This window comes from Vicugna pacos, chromosome 32 (genome assembly GCF_048564905.1).
Source record: "Vicugna pacos chromosome 32, VicPac4, whole genome shotgun sequence".
NCBI classification, from domain to species: domain Eukaryota; kingdom Metazoa; phylum Chordata; class Mammalia; order Artiodactyla; family Camelidae; genus Vicugna; species Vicugna pacos.
In genome coordinates this window covers 13,818,436-13,834,220 of record NC_133018.1, presented here as the reverse complement: position 1 = coordinate 13,834,220, position 15,785 = coordinate 13,818,436, and the positions used below count along the sequence as shown (strand labels likewise).

Genomic DNA, 15,785 nt, shown 5'->3' with positions numbered 1-15,785 from the left:
AACTTCAAAACCTTAAAAATCCATTCCTTACTTTGGCTGGTGACCACATCCAATGATGATTGGAAGCTGGTATATGAGAAATTCCTTTTTGGGAAGTAAAGGCCAGGTAAATTCCATCACAGGTGTCGGATCTGGTCCACAGCCCTACAGGTACCACACTTGGGTGAAACTAAGTTATAGCCCAAACTTTTCCTTCCAGGAAACGGGATGCACCGAGCACATCTGTATGGGGTCCATCATGCTTCCTTCTCAGCAAATACGAAGGCCTGAAGACATCCGCACAAAAGAACAGCTCTTCCCTCTCGCCAAAGAGTTTATTGATCAGTACTATTCATCAATTAAAAGGCAAGTTGTATGTCAACTCTGGGAAACCCTGAGCGCTGGATACAGACACGTCAGGTCCAGATTTGCCAACAGTTGAACCAAGACCTGAGCATAGGGCCTCTGCCTGCCATACACAGAGGTTGAAAACTGGTGGCCCAAGGGCCAGACCTGGCCCTCAGAAATGTTAGTTTAGCCTGCAGAGTGTTGCTTAAATTGAAAACATTTCAAGCAATTCCACGCCTGGGTATATACCCTAAAGCAATTTTCACACTTGTTCATAGAGAATGTACAAGTTGTGGCAGTTTCTGTAGTGGAATATTATAGAGCCGTGAAAATGAACAGGTTAAATCGCTGCATGTTCATGGAAATGAAGCTCACAAATAACTTTGAGCACAAGAAAGAATGGATGAGTTGTAGAAGGATACACTCAGGACAGCACCATTTATGTAAACTTTTTAAACATGCAGGATAGCACTGTACATGATTTGGGGGATATATACACTGGTGGCAAAATAAACACATGAGAATGCTAAATGTCACATTCAAAATAGCAGTCACTTCTGGGAAGAAAGTGGGTCTGATGGGGAGTGGTCCCTAAGGAACTAGAATGTTTTCTTATTTATTATGTCTCAGGCTTGGGACATGGGTGTTCATTGTATTATTCCCGGTACCTTTTTGTAAGCCTGAAATTTTTCGTAAGAATTTTTTTAATTTTCTAAAATTGAATTCGTTGCCACCATTTAAAAATTAGAAGAGTTCCCTTTAAAAATCAGATTCCCAGTTTCTCTTGAAAGAAGATTGGGCCCCCATTCCTATCAGGTACCCACTGGCAGGAGCAGAGTTGAGGTCATCCCCTTTGGACCAAGTGTGGCTCATGTGTTTGCCACAGTCCCCACACAGCCAGTTCAGTCGTGTGTACATTGCCCAGCCTTTGTGGGTATTTGAGTTTGCAGTCTCCGCTTTATGCTCAAAGTATTGTGTCCAGATACCAATTCAGACTCGCTGTGGCTGCTGGCCTCCTGTAATAGCGCACTCCTTCTACCAACCTGTAATTTTGGAAAGAAGGTAATGCCCCTATGTATCTTCCCTCCTCACTCAGATTTGGCTCCAAAGCCCACATGGAGAGGCTGGAAGAGGTGAACAAAGAGATTGAAACCACCAGCACCTACCAGCTCAAGGACACGGAGCTCATCTATGGGGCCAAGCACGCCTGGCGGAATGCCTCCCGCTGCGTCGGCAGGATCCAGTGGTCCAAGCTGCAGGTAGGCAGCGAGGCTCAGCTGTCCTGAAGAGCACTTTGATGTGTGTGTGTGACAGGTGAAGGGATGAGCTTTAAAAAGGATCAGCCCCTACCAAGCAAGGGCATTTGGTGGCCATGGTGAACTCTCAGATGGCGATCAAGGGGCCCCAAATTCTCAAATCGTGATTGAATCTGGCTTATAGCCATATCTTATTTAGCCAACACAATGGTTTGTTTTTTAAATCGAATTTGCATGTCTCTTGGTAGAGCTTTTACTTTCCAGTTTACCACAGACCCCACCACTCCCTTTTGTCTTACACCTTCTCTCTTTGCTTATTTGTATTAACTACCTTCTCCCTGAAAGCATTAGATTCTGTGTCCCCTGATCCCTTTTTCCTCTGGGTAGTGGTTTCAGTTTGGAAGTAGATAGTTATCAATCTCAGGAGGGGTCATTTGATTTTTTTGTTTGTTTTATTTTTAAATCCCTAATCCCTAGTAACCTCATAGGAGATACCGCCAGCCCTTCAGAAGTCCCTCCTCTGCCCAGCATCCCTTTCCCACATTCACTCACACCCCATACCTACTTTTAGGGGATTTTTCCTGGTTTGATTGGCCATGGTTATTAGGATGGGGGAAAAAAGATAATATAAAACCCAGTCTGTGGCTCACTAATGGAATGCTCACTATTCCAATGGAGCAGCAGCTAGCGTGGGCTCTGGGCACCCCTCCAATGAGACGGCTGCCCTGTGGGAGCCGAGGGAGGAAGGCAGAGGCAGCCAATCCCACGATGTACCCCCTTCCAGGTGTTTGATGCCCGCGACTGTACCACGGCTCATGGGATGTTCAACTACATCTGTAACCACATCAAGTATGCCACCAACAAAGGGAACCTCAGGTGAGCCGACCGGCTTGGGGAAGGGGAGTCTAATGTCTCCATGGTGTTGACCCTTGGGTCTGGAGTTGGCTCACCTACCAGAGAAACATTTCCCCTCTTTTCTCGGGGACATATGCCAAGTTGGGAGAGGTGGCCCGGCATCCTTCTTCTAATTGCCAAGTGCCTTCTTTCTCCTGGGAGAAACAGACTCCGCCATGTGGTTTGCAAAACTATAGCAACCCAAATATATTCATCCCACAGTTCCATATCACCCATGGGGGAGGGCAGGGAGGGGTGTTTCAGATTCCCGGGAGTAGGAAAACCCCATTGCCAGGGATGACCTGCTTTTACCAGCTCATGCTCTGTTGCCTGGAGCTGCCTCTGAGGCCCCCTGGGTTTCCAGGGCAGTTTCTCTTCCTGCTGCTGGAGGGACCGTCCCTTCAGGTTCCACCAAGCCAAGCTACACCTGGGACTCCTCTTGCCTCCCACGAAGAATAAAGCCATAGGGAGTAAGCCAAGGCACGAAAGCGCCAACGTGGGCTGGTGGCTTCCACACTGGCGAGTCTCAGCTGGGAAAGGAGCAGCTGGAAGGGAACAGCTGAGGCCCTGCAGACAGGCGGAGACACTTGTTAATCCTGTTCCTTCATTCAGTCCTGCCCCAGCGTCTGTTTCCAGCTGCTGAGGACCAGCCCCATCTTGGGGCCGCACAGGACCACTGCAAGGATATTCCCACAAGCCTCTGCGCTACACTGAGCTCATCCCCAACGTGGCTTATTGGCATTAAGCATGGGTTTTCTTGGATGTGTCTCTTCCTCGGGAAGGAAATGGTATTTGCCAGCTGAGCCCACCAGCAGGAATAGAGCCTGTAATTTAAGCCCAGGGCCTGCTGGGAAAATTAGTACCCAGATCTTTTCCCTAAAAGACCTCACCCCTCAAAGAACAACAAAGAACCCTGAGCCTTAACGGAGGTCAAGGTCTTGGCCTCGAAGAGCTGGTGGACTGTTTTGGTAGTTTTCAAATGCTATGATGAGGTGATATGGGGGATTGCCCCAAGCGAGGCAGAACACCTCTATGTTTTTTCAATCTCTATTGTAGGGGAAGGAGGTCCTAAATTAGATCTTCTATGAATGAAAATATTCAGCTGATCTTTTTTTTTTTAGTAAGTTTTAACCCACATTGAGAGGCCGTAGGAGAAATGTGTAGCATGTATAGAAATAATCTAAACATAAGAGAGGAAGGCAGGCAAAGGAGATAAGGGAGAGGGAGAGAGATGGGATTTAAACGGCGCAGGGCATTTGACCCACGTAGTGTAAGCCTGTCTTATGTTTAGGAGACTTGGGAGGTGAGAGGACTTCTATGTCGTCCATCGGTCTCTTTCCCGCACAGAGTAAGCAGCCCGCCCCACTGTGTGTGGCTCTGGTGCTTCTAAACATGCTTTTTAAATCTATTTAAACGAACACAAACACACTGTATCTGCCGCTCAACCAAAGAAACAGCCGTGTGTTTTAATGCTGGAGGGAAACGCCGACGGTTTGACTCATTCTGTGTTCATCTCCAATATGGCGCCTTTGCTAAGCGATTTTTAAGAATATCTTTGGCTCTTGGCGACTTTCACCTTCGGCCCGAGTTCTAGACTCACCCCCAAGGTGCAATGCCTCACTCCCTGAAGTATTAAATGAGATACTGTCTTGTGCGGACAGTAAGACCTAAATGTGCTCAAAAAGGGTGGCCCTGCCCTGGCAACTAAACAAGACCATGGATGCTGTGTGGAGAAAGCAAACTTGAGTCGGGCCTTGAATTTAGGTGCATGGCAGCAGAAAGGGACGCCAGCCAAGGGAGGCAGCAGGGCAGAGTTCCAGGGGCAGGATGTGTATGGGAGCAGATGTGAGCGATGGGTTGGACCTACAATGTCGCCCCCATGCTGACACAAGCCAGGATGTTGTTCCCACAGCCTGGGATTTGGTCCAGGGCTGGAACTGATGAGTTCAGGCGACTGGAGCTCCTGGCATGAGATAACATCGAACCATTTTGTGAAAAAGTTATTCTCCATCCTTCTGGTGGTGCCAAAGAGGAAGTCTCGGTTTGCTGTTGAGGTATCATTAACACCTCTTCAAACTGCTGAGCTCCCTTTTAGCAAAAAGAGAACAGGGCTCCAGCAAGCTGCCTTCTGCAGGCAACAACATCTTTCTACAATTTAATAACAGTACACGGTCTCACAGTTGCTTAATTTAGGTGGGCAAGGCCAGTGATGATTTCTGGTTTTCTTTCAAAGTAAATAAATATGAGTACAAATGGAAGTTGATTTCTTATCATTCATAAGTCTGTAGACTTCGGCGTGGTGCGGGAGGTGGGCAAACAGCGCGCTAAATAATGATGGTGGTAAGAGAAAAAGACCAGAACTGGGAATCAGTGATGAGTCTTGAAAAGAAATGGGGTCGGATGTTTTTCCCCTGGAGATTACGTGCTGCAAAAGAACTTTCTGGAAAACTGGCCCAAGTCAAGATTGTTTAAAAGTCTCCAGTTAAAGAAGCATTCTCTTTCCTTCAGTGAGCTGGCACAGGGCCTCCCATCCTCAACCAGGGGTCGAGTGGAGGGTCCATCAAGGCCCCTCCCCTTCCAAGAAAGGGAGAGAGGGAGAGAGGAGAGAGGGGGGCCCTGGGGACCTTGGGACAGATGTGATCCACCCGAGCTTTATGCATTCATTGGCCTGAGTGACACTTTTTCCATATGTCCTCAAAGTGCAAGCCCCGCCCTGATGCCCAGTGTCCTCCTCTCTCTGCCACAGATCTGCCATCACCATATTTCCCCAGAGGACTGACGGCAAGCACGACTTCCGAGTCTGGAACTCCCAGCTCATCCGCTACGCCGGCTACAAGCAGCCCGATGGCTCTGTCCTGGGGGATCCAGCCAATGTGGAGTTCACAGAGGTGTGTGCCCCCACCCCGCCCCAGCCTGGGCTCTCATCCCCCAAAACTGTCTTTATCCACAGACTTTTCTTAGTTTAACATTATCATCACAGGGAGAGTGGTCGGGGGAGGGGAGGTTTACTCATCTACAATGTCCTGCTCCATTTGTCTGCCTGCAGTCCCGCTGGCTCCATTACAGATGTTCATTTGGTCATTTTCATGCTATTACTTCGCCTGATACTCATGAAGAGGTCTATTGCCCCATTTCACAGATGAGTTGACTGAGTCTCATTATCCAATGCATTATCCAAGGCTACTGAAGTGGCAGAGGAAAAGCTAGAAGTATAGGCCAAATCTCTTGCCTCCCCTCTCTGGAAAGAGAGGAGCTGATATATAGAAGCTATGTCTGGCATTATCTTTTTTCAGTTGGGTTATGTCAGACTTATGCTATTCATTCATTCATTTATTTCTTTATACAACCGTCTAGCCACCCAGCCCCTCTCTGGCTTGACTCTCCAGCACGGCCCATTGCCAGCAGCCCGAGTCAATTCCTAAAGGCCACTAAGAGCACGAACACCACCCTCTCCTCATCCAGGCTTCCTTCCAGGTGGTGATGCAGACAGGTAGCACAGGTGGGGCCTGGAAGCTTCTGCCAGATATGCCCACAGGAGACACCACAGGCAGACCCCACGCCTGGCATGAGCTCAGGCACACAGGCCTGGCGCCTCTTTTATTTGTCACCCACTCAGCCGCCTGAGTTCTGCTTCATCTTCGTTCTTTCCCCAAACCCCCCTCAAACTCCACCCTGGTACCCTCCCTACAGGGGAGCCTGCCGAGGCCACGGGCTGCCCCGCACCCTCATCCCGGCTGACTTTGTTTGCAGTTGGCTTTTCCTATTAAAATATTATTATTGTGAGGAGGGGGCTGTAGCCAAAGTGACCAGGAGTCACACCTGTGCCGTTTTAGACTCAGCCAGACGCTGTGCTCCACTTGGCTGAGCGCTAACTGTACACTTGGCTGACCTTGTCCTTGTAGCCACTGGAACATAAACGCCACGGCCCCTTCCTCTCCTTCTGTCTCCAGAAAGCTCCCCAACATGGCACATTCTCCTAAACCCACGCTTCTGTGCTTCCTCTGTCTACTAACACAGCAGAGTCACCCCAGACATAAGCACACAGTTGTCACTTTTGAAACTACCTCACACTGTGCCGTCCAGGACGGCAGCCACTGGCCACCTGGCACTAGTGACCACTTGATACGGGCTAAGTCCAAATTGAGACATGTCGTCCATGTGAAATACACTGTCTCAGAGATAGAGAACAAAGAAAGAGTGGAAAAGATCTCGTTAATTATTTGTATCCTGATTACATACTGAGAAAACAATATTGTGGATGATACTGGGCTGATCTAGTTCTTACATTTATTAGTAAATTAATACACCTATTGTGTTAATAAATATCATTAATTTTCTGTTAAATATCTTTAAATAGATCAATATTAGTTTATTTAATAACATCATTAATAGGTTAATGATGTTATTTAATTCTGTTATATATTTTATACTTTTTATATTTTATTAGATTAATAAATATATTGCCTATTTAATTTTAATGTCAAATATAGTATTGATATATTTTATATTTCTTTAAAATATTTATATTTTATAATTTAGTATATTTATATATTTTATTTATATTAATACATTTTATAATATATGTCGATATTACTAATAGAGTGACATGTAATAATATTAATATATTGATATATTAATGCTTCATTTAATATAGTATTAATAAATTGCTATTAATATAATTAATATAGTGCTACAGTTAATAAGTATTTAATAATTAAATGTTAATAAATTTTATATTAATACATTTTATAATAATATATATTGATATTACTATTACTATATACTAATACAGTGATATGTAATAATATTATTAACATATTGGCATATCAATGCTTCATTTAATACAATACTAATAAATTGCTATTAATATAATTAATACACTGCTACAATTAATAAGTATTTAATAATTAAATATTAGTGAAATTAAAACATTGTTTAAATGAATGTATTATTTAAATTAGTTTCACCTGTTCTTTGCTTTTTTTTTTAATTTCTCAATATGGCTGCTAGAAAATTTTAAATTACTTATATGGCTGGCTTTATATTTCAGTAGGACAGTTGCTCTTAACAGATGCCTTTTATGCAGTAATTCCGATAGATCGTCCCTCGTCAACGGTAGATTTTCTTCAGGGCACCCAGTGCAAACACTTCCGGAGCAAGTGCACACGAGCAAGCGGAAGGGCGCTGCAGATGCAGCAGTCAGTTCAGTCCTCGCCCTGGGAGTTCCCAGTGGGCAGGGAAGACCCAGGAAACATAACCAAGTGAGGTGCTGGAGGACTGGTTTCCCTGCTGTCCCGAGGGACCACGAATAACCTGATGATATCAGGGAGGACTTCGTAAGGGAGGTGGCGTAGCCCAGTGCCTCCAGAGAGAGGAAGGGGCTGCTGGCGGGTTTGCACTGGGCCCTCTGCCCCTCCCCCACTGCTATTGCATCTGGAGGGCCTGGAGCATGCACGGGGGCCTGACCTGGCCGGTCTGGTTGCAGATCTGCATACAGCAGGGCTGGAAACCCCCAAGGAGCCGCTTTGATGTCCTGCCACTCCTGCTCCAGGCCAATGGCAACGACCCCGAGCTCTTCCAGATCCCTCCAGAGCTGGTGTTGGAAGTGCCCATCAGGCACCCCAAGTAAGAGGGACCCACGTGGGGTGGGTGAGGGTGGGTGGTTTTACCCAGAGCCCCTCCCTGCCCAACTCTGGACCCCCTGGCTCGCTCTCCAGCCCAGAGGCTGAAAAGGGGGTCTTAGTTCTCATCCTCACTGTGGGTTCCTATTCTGTCCTCAAGAATGAATAACTCCACCTTCACCAGCCTGGGGACCACCATATTTTCTGAATCCAACTCCCCCTCCTCACCCTACTCCTGAGCAATTAGCCAGGACCTGCCGTTTTCCTAGCCCTGAGTAGTAGAAGAGCCGAAGCACCATTTTAGACGCCACGTGACTTGATATGGGTCAAGTTCAAAAGGAATTTGGAGCCAGGATGGGGCTTTGAGGGCGGGGGCCAGCAGCGCAAACAGAATGTACACTGTGGGGATGAAGGAAATCCACAGGGAGACCCTGGCCTCGGGGCCAAAATTGATGGGGGAAGCACCCAAAAAACTCAATCATCAAGACAAATAGTATTTCAATGTAATATTATAAAAAAATCAACCTTAACTTTTTTAATCCATGATGCATAATATATCAAAATTTTAAAGACCAGATCCAGTTCAGGGCCAAGATTAGGGGGAAGGAAGCAAGTGAGGAGGTGAGTCATTCAAGTGCAAGGTGGGATCCTGTCTTTATTTCAAGTTTTGGTATTTTGTTTGTCCTGGACTTTTTTTGATTTTTCTAAAAACATTGAATTAATTTTGAGTATTGTGTGAATAAATAAATAATAGTGTTGATCTTGATTACTGGGTTTGTTGGTTCCCCCCTTAAATTTTTCACCCAAGGCTAGTGACTTTCTTGCCTTACCCTAGTCCCAGCCCTGGAGAAGGAGCAAGTCTCTCCCTGGTGAAACTTGGCCTTCGTTGGTTCATTCATTCGTCAGCTCATTCAGTACTGTTTATTATTTCCTCTCTGGGCCAGGAGTTGTTCTAGTTTTTGCTGCTGACTTGGTCCCTGCCTCCACAGTGCTTTTCAATCTCAAGGAGAAGATCAATTACCCAAAGAACCACTTAATTCCAATAAAGTACTGTAAAATAAATTGTATAGTGCCTAGAGGCATAAAGCTGCCTGACCCAACCGAGACTGGGCATCAGGGAAGGCTTCCTAGAGGAAGCAGCATTATAACTAGGAGTGAAAATGTGAGTGAGAGCTGGATGGGCACAGAAGGAAAAAGAAGATCCCAAGGAGGAAGGAACTGCTGTGCAAATGTCCTGAGGTCAGGAAGAATGGCAGCAATATTTACTTTCTCCTGGATTCACCTTCAGGGTGGGTTTGAGGGATAAACAGCAGCCCAGGGTAGTGGTTCCCAGCCCTTGGTGTCCATCCAGATCACCTGGGAAATATGTTAAAGTGCATATTCTCAGGTCCCAGCTGTGGGAGCCGTGATCCCACAGGTCCGAAGTGAGCCCCTGGGTTCTGACACAGTAAGTCCCTGTCAGATGCTGACATTTGAGCATCCCCAGACTAAGGATATTCTGCCCCCACGTCTTCCCCTGAGGCTCCTGCCCCATGGTGAGCTGGGCTGTGTTGCTCTCCGCAGGCTTGAGTGGTTCAAGGACCTTGGGCTGAAGTGGTACGGCCTCCCTGCTGTGTCCAACATGCTTCTGGAGATCGGTGGCCTGGAGTTCAGCGCCTGTCCCTTCAGCGGCTGGTACATGGGCACGGAGATTGGTGTCCGCGACTACTGTGACAGCTCCCGATACAACATCCTGGAGGTGAAGTCCCTCCTTGGTCATCATGACGGGGGAGCACCAGGCAGAGCGGGGTGGGCTCAGTGGTCTTTCCCCACAGCTGAGCTTTGGGGCTTGGAAACCAGAAGAGGTTAAAACAGAACCTGCAGTTCTGGTAAAGCCACCTAGCCTTGCCGGAGGCTTCGTGGCATTAAGAGTACAGCCCTCTGTGCCCGGCACTACACCGAGCGCTTTGTGTGGATTACATGCTCATTTAATCCTCACCACGACCTCCAGGTGTGATAATCCCCCTTTCACAGATGAGGAAACTGAGTCCTTTTGGAGGAATGAAATGACAAGGTCAAGGTCACATAGCTAGCCAGCAGCAGAGCTGGGATGTGAACTCAGTCTGGCTTTCTGGTCCAAGTTCATAATAACCATACTGCTTCACCGCCTGTCAGGGTCAAACCTCGCTAGACGGTTTTGAGAATGACCCATGAACTTGCAACATTTTTGGTCTCTTTTCAAAAAAATAAGGGAGGAGGCTTGGCAGTGATTCCCCACCATATGCGTTTCTTGGTGGAGGGTTTGATTCCCTCCCAGGCTGAGTCATCCTCGTTTACCAAAGAGTGCTAGGGCGGACCACTCCCTGGAGCTCAACTTCAGTGAAAGCGTCAGGATTGCTGTGGCTCTGTCAGCAAATGTTGTTTCTAACAACAGCTTGCTGTGGTTGGCCTTGTTTCAAAAGGAGGCACTGAGAAACAGAGAAGTTAAGCGCTGCGCCTAAGTCACACAGTAAATAAAGTACAGGGCAAGATTTGAACTCAGAATCAAGCATTTGATTTTATATTGTTAAAAATCTGGGGGGACCTTGAGGACATTATACTAAGTAAGAAGTGTCACACAGAAAAAGACAAATACTATGTCATTTCACTTATATATGAAAACTAACAAAGTAGAGTGGGGGTTACCAGGGACCGGGGGGCAGAGGAACTAAGGAAGATGTTGTTTAAATGTACAGACTAGCAAGTAGTAGATAAATGAGTCCTGGAGATCTAATTCACAGCATAATGATTATAGTCAACAATAATACTGTGTTATAAATCCCAAAGTTGCTAAGAGACTGTATCTTAATTGTTCTCACTACAAAAAAGAAATGGTAATTACATGATGTGATTGAGATGTTAACTAACGCTAAGGTGGCAATCACACTGCAATACAAAAATGTATCAAACCAACACTCTGTACACCTTAAATTCCCACAATGTTACAAGTCAGTTTTACCTTAGTTAAAAAGAACTCCATGGGTGTTAGTTAGCCTGGAAAACAGAACCAGGGGTCCTCAGCCTTGCCACACATTAGAATTTCCTAGGGAGTTTTTTTATCATGCCCTGGGTCTCATTCCCCAGGATTCAGATGAAGTTGCTCCAGGGTGGAACCCAGATACCAGCACTTCTCAGAGCTCCTCAGAAGATTCTGCTGTGTAGCCAGTGATCGGTACAAACTTCTGGAAGGAAAGGAAAAGCTATTTCAGGCAATTTCTATAACTGTGGCTCAAGTCATATCTGGAGTGTTTAGAGCCATATATATTTTTTCCTGCAACTAATTTGTGTTCTTTTAACCAAAACAGTGCTATAAAAGTGATGATAGCAGCTTGACTGGCTGTACACACTCTCCCCTTTCATAAAATAACTCAAGTTTTATATATATATTTATGTAAAGCAGCACATTTCTTTTTCTCTGCGTTTGTGTCACTGCTAAAAGACCCCAAACAGAACCTAACGCCTCAGCCTCAAAAGAGTAAGTTGATAAGTCTGCATTCATGATCCCTGCTTGCATTTTGACTGCAAAAAGTAGTCACTGGGTTACTTAAATGAGACTCTCTCCCACCCCAGCCGTCCGATTCTAACTGCCATTATGTACAAATGTTGACAGCTGGGGCTGGGAGGCAATTTACCCAAACCTGAGAAATTGTCACACTGCAGCCCCGTAATGAGACCTAGGTTCCTGCAAGTGACTAGAATTGACAGAGGAAGTGAGAAGCCAGGCTCTAATTAATGAATTTGCTATTGAGTCTCCCCTACTCCTGACATCAGCTCCGGCTTCAGCTCCAGCTGTAACAGAAATGTCAAGAGTTGTTTTTGCCAAGTGGTTTTGCTGCAGGAGTCGGCTGGTGGGGGAGCCGCTCCCAGGTCTTGGGCATTACGCATCTACCTGGGCTCCAGCCCCGAGGCCAGCTGACTCTGTGGACTGTGAGCAAGTCTGTGCCCCTCTCTGAGCCTCAGTTTCCTCATCTGTCAGATGGAGGAGGCAGGTGTCCACATGAGCTCAAAATACCCATCCATGATCTGGATTCCAACAGTGGCCATTCCAGAGATAGAACAGGATAGGTGGAGAGCTCTTCCTACTAGAACACAGACGATGTCACTCCCCAGACCAGCATTTTTCCTTAAAACCCTCCAAAGTCCCTCCTCATCATATTTGGAATAGATTGCTGACTTCTTTACACATCCTTCAACATCCTGCATGATCCGGTCCTGCCTCTTTCTCTCTCTGTCTCACCAATTCCCCCTGGCTCCCAACCCTCCAAATACACTGGCCTTTTTCCTGTATCTCAGAGGGCGCAAGTCTGATCCCACCCCCAGGGTCTTTGCACATGCTGTTCTCTCTGCCTAGAACATCCCCTCCCAGGATTTGCAAATGTCTTGCTTCTTCCCATCATTTGGGTCTCACCTGTATGCACCTTCACAGGGGGCCTTCCCTGACTATCCTGGTTCAGTTCATCCTGCCCGCATCTCTCTCTTCATCCCATTTCCTTGCCTTATTTTCTTCCTAGGAATTCACCCTCATCACAATATTAAGTGTCTCTCTCCCCCACTAGAAGGTAAGCTCAATAATCAAAGACCAGCGAAGTCCCTCTAGTGTCCTGCCACCAGCAGCTCCTCAATAAAAAAATTTCTGAGTGAGTGAGTGAATTAGGCTGCATATGGGTTGATAATTAATTAAGAATTTCATTAGTGACACTAGTCCTGTCCCTCTTTGGTCTGACATCCAGAGGTGCCCCAGCCTGTGAGCCTGTGTTTCCTTCCCCTTTCAGGAAGTGGCCAAGAAGATGAACTTGGATATGAGAAAGACATCCTCCCTATGGAAGGACCAGGCGCTGGTGGAGATCAACATTGCAGTTCTGTACAGCTTCCAGGTAGCACCTGGGCACACCTTCTGGCTGCCAAGCCTCAGTGGGGAACTAAAACCTTTCAGAGCCTCGGGGCAGAAGGCCATAAGCCCAGCTAGCAGGAACCGTCTTTGCAGGGACCTGTCCACCAGCGAGGTCTCCTTCCCATCACACATGCCTTTCTCACGATGGATCTTGGATGGGGACCATTTGAGGACAAGAAGAATACACAGGGGCTTTGTGACTTATTGCTCATGATTTTTTAGAATTGAGATGGTAAACATCGTCTATGTCTTGCCACCTCTTAAACACTCAGACTTTTACATAGCAGAGATAAATACTCATCTTCATCAGAAGTGTATAGCCCCTTCGCCCCCGCCAATGCACGTGGCTTCCAGGCAGAGGCTATTATATATAGTATGATGGCTTTAAAAATTATCAGCTAAACTGTGACACTTTGGAGAACAACAGGGGGGCCACCAGTAATAATTGTGACACTATACGTGCACAAGCTGGGATTCTCCTGGGCAAACCAGGAGACCCCATAGGACAGAGGTCACTGTCTAGAGTAGAGACGAGCTCTGGGGGTGACACTCTGGGAAGCCAGACCCTCATAGACATTCTTGGAAGGCATGCACAGAGAGCTGAATGAACATACCAAGTTATGTATAGACATGAATATAAACCATAAGTCCCCATGTCAGGAGCAGGGACCCTGGGTATCCTGAGGACTGTATATCCCAGGGAAGGGACCAGTTGGGATGGGGTGAGCGGGAAGGAAGCCCCCTCCTTTCCCCCTCGACCACGGAGGAGTGAAGTCCTGGGAGTTGTTGAAAATGATGGAGTGTGGTTTGAAGGACAGACTGACGAGCCAGAGACAGCAGAGATGTGAGTGAGATGAATGACTGAAAAAGAAAAGTGCAGGAACAGGGGCAAAGTTTTGTGGGCAGAGAGAGGAAACACTGCCCGGGTAAGGTAGGCCTCCAAGCCAGCCAGTCGCATGGGGCCCTGGGGCTGGGTTACCCAGATGTTCAGTCCACCCATCTCTGCCGAGATTGACTTGTTTTCCTTTTGATAAACTCATCCTTATTACTTAAAAAATTTTTAAGAGGATTTTGTATGACCAGCATAAATGGAGAGCCAGTATCATTTACCGTAAATGGAAGAGAATTTTAAATTTAAATAAATACAATACACATGAGGAAAACAACACAAAGTTGTTAGATTCTAGTTGCCTGAGGTTTCTCTCTCATTAAAAAAGAAAAAAAGGAGTTGGGGAAACGGAGAGAGGAAGACTGGTAAGAGAGAAGTTAAAGGTGAATTCATGCCACATGGGGATTTCTCCTGGGTGTAATCAGAATTGAACATACAACACAGAGAATCACTTGACACTTTTTACCTAAAATCATCTCCAGAACCACCCTTTGGGAAACACTGCTGTATGTGTGAAGGAGTCCCAGAACCCCAAAAACCCCAGCTTCTCCTACTTTCTGACTCCTTGTCCCCTCTCCTCCCGCAGAGTGACAAAGTGACCATCGTGGACCACCACTCGGCCACCGAGTCCTTCATTAAGCACATGGAGAATGAGTACCGCTGCCGGGGGGGCTGCCCCACCGACTGGGTGTGGATCGTGCCCCCCATGTCTGGCAGCATCACCCCCGTCTTCCACCAGGAGATGCTCAACTACCGGCTCACCCCCTCCTTCGAATACCAGGTCCTGCCCCCTCCCCGCCTCTTTCATGCTAGGTCTTCCATAGCCCGTGTGTGCATTATGCTTAGAGCACATCTCAGTTCAAATTAGCATCTTGGACACATAAGTGTGGCCTCCATACTGGACAGCACCGCTTGAGCTGAAAGACCAGTGGAGACAAAATGAGTAGTCTGGGGTCACAAGGAGAGGGTTTGAGCAGATCTCAGGGCTGAGTGTGAAGGTCTAGCTGGACGAGGCAGAGATGCTGGACCAGCCGCTCTGTGCCAGGCCCCCTGTGGTCACCACTGGCAGAATCACTCCCTTCAAGGGCTAAAGGTTGGGCATGGCTGGGCAGCCACAAGCCCCTGGGGATTCCTGAGCATCTCCCAAGCAGAGCCAGTGTCCCTCACTGGAGTGACCATAGTCCTCTCTTCCCAGCCTGACCCTTGGAACACCCATGTCTGGAAAGGTACCAACGGGACCCCCACAAAGCGGCGAGCCATCGGCTTCAAGAAGCTGGCAGAGTAAGTCTCCTAAAGCAGGTGGTGATGGGGAGTGAGCATGCCCCAGAATTCAGAGAGCCCCAGAAAGGGAGGCTGGGAAGATGCTTGTGCCTCTGACCTTTCGTGTGATGTAATTTCTTCACTTTCTCCAACCCCCTCGTGCCTTCTTTGTCTCAGAGTCTGGGACATGAACATTGCCACATCTCTCCTCCTTCCCAACCTCACTTCCTCACCCCAGATTCCTAAATTCTTGTCCTAGAGTCAGTGTTGTGTTGGTAAACCAGCTCCCCTAATAATAGTGATGGCCATAGTGATAATAATAGATTTGTAACATTTGGCCATTTTCATGGTGTGAATGCTCCCACTAAGGCCAGTTTCCAGCTCCCAATGGGAAGTCACTGAACCCAGAGTAGGGAGGAGCTGGGATGAACTGGTGCCAGCACACCCCTGCCTAGGGAGAGCTCTCGCCCAGGGCTGAACTCTCATTTCACTTATTCATTCATTCATTCATTTGGCCAATAAGTAGATACTAAATGCCTGCTCGGTGCCGGGCGCTGTGCTGGGCTCTGGGGCTGCCATAATGAGCCAGATCGTGTGGTCCCCGCCCTCACGGAGCTCATAGCCATTCA

At 47.2% G+C, this 15,785-nt stretch overlaps 1 protein-coding gene across 1 annotated transcript in view; it reads left to right on the top strand.

Annotated features, from left to right (window-relative positions):
- The window catches only part of NOS1 (nitric oxide synthase 1), a 105,510-nt gene that overhangs the window by 52,510 nt on the left and 37,215 nt on the right, over nt 1-15,785 (top strand). Inside the window, exons 5-13 of the mRNA XM_031670011.2 lie at nt 200-345; nt 1,424-1,586; nt 2,368-2,459; nt 5,224-5,365; nt 7,963-8,102; nt 9,662-9,836; nt 12,889-12,990; nt 14,483-14,677; nt 15,092-15,177. Coding sequence (XP_031525871.2) covers nt 200-345; nt 1,424-1,586; nt 2,368-2,459; nt 5,224-5,365; nt 7,963-8,102; nt 9,662-9,836; nt 12,889-12,990; nt 14,483-14,677; nt 15,092-15,177 — 1,241 coding nt within the window. The remainder of the gene's footprint in view (nt 1-199; nt 346-1,423; nt 1,587-2,367; nt 2,460-5,223; nt 5,366-7,962; nt 8,103-9,661; nt 9,837-12,888; nt 12,991-14,482; nt 14,678-15,091; nt 15,178-15,785) is intronic.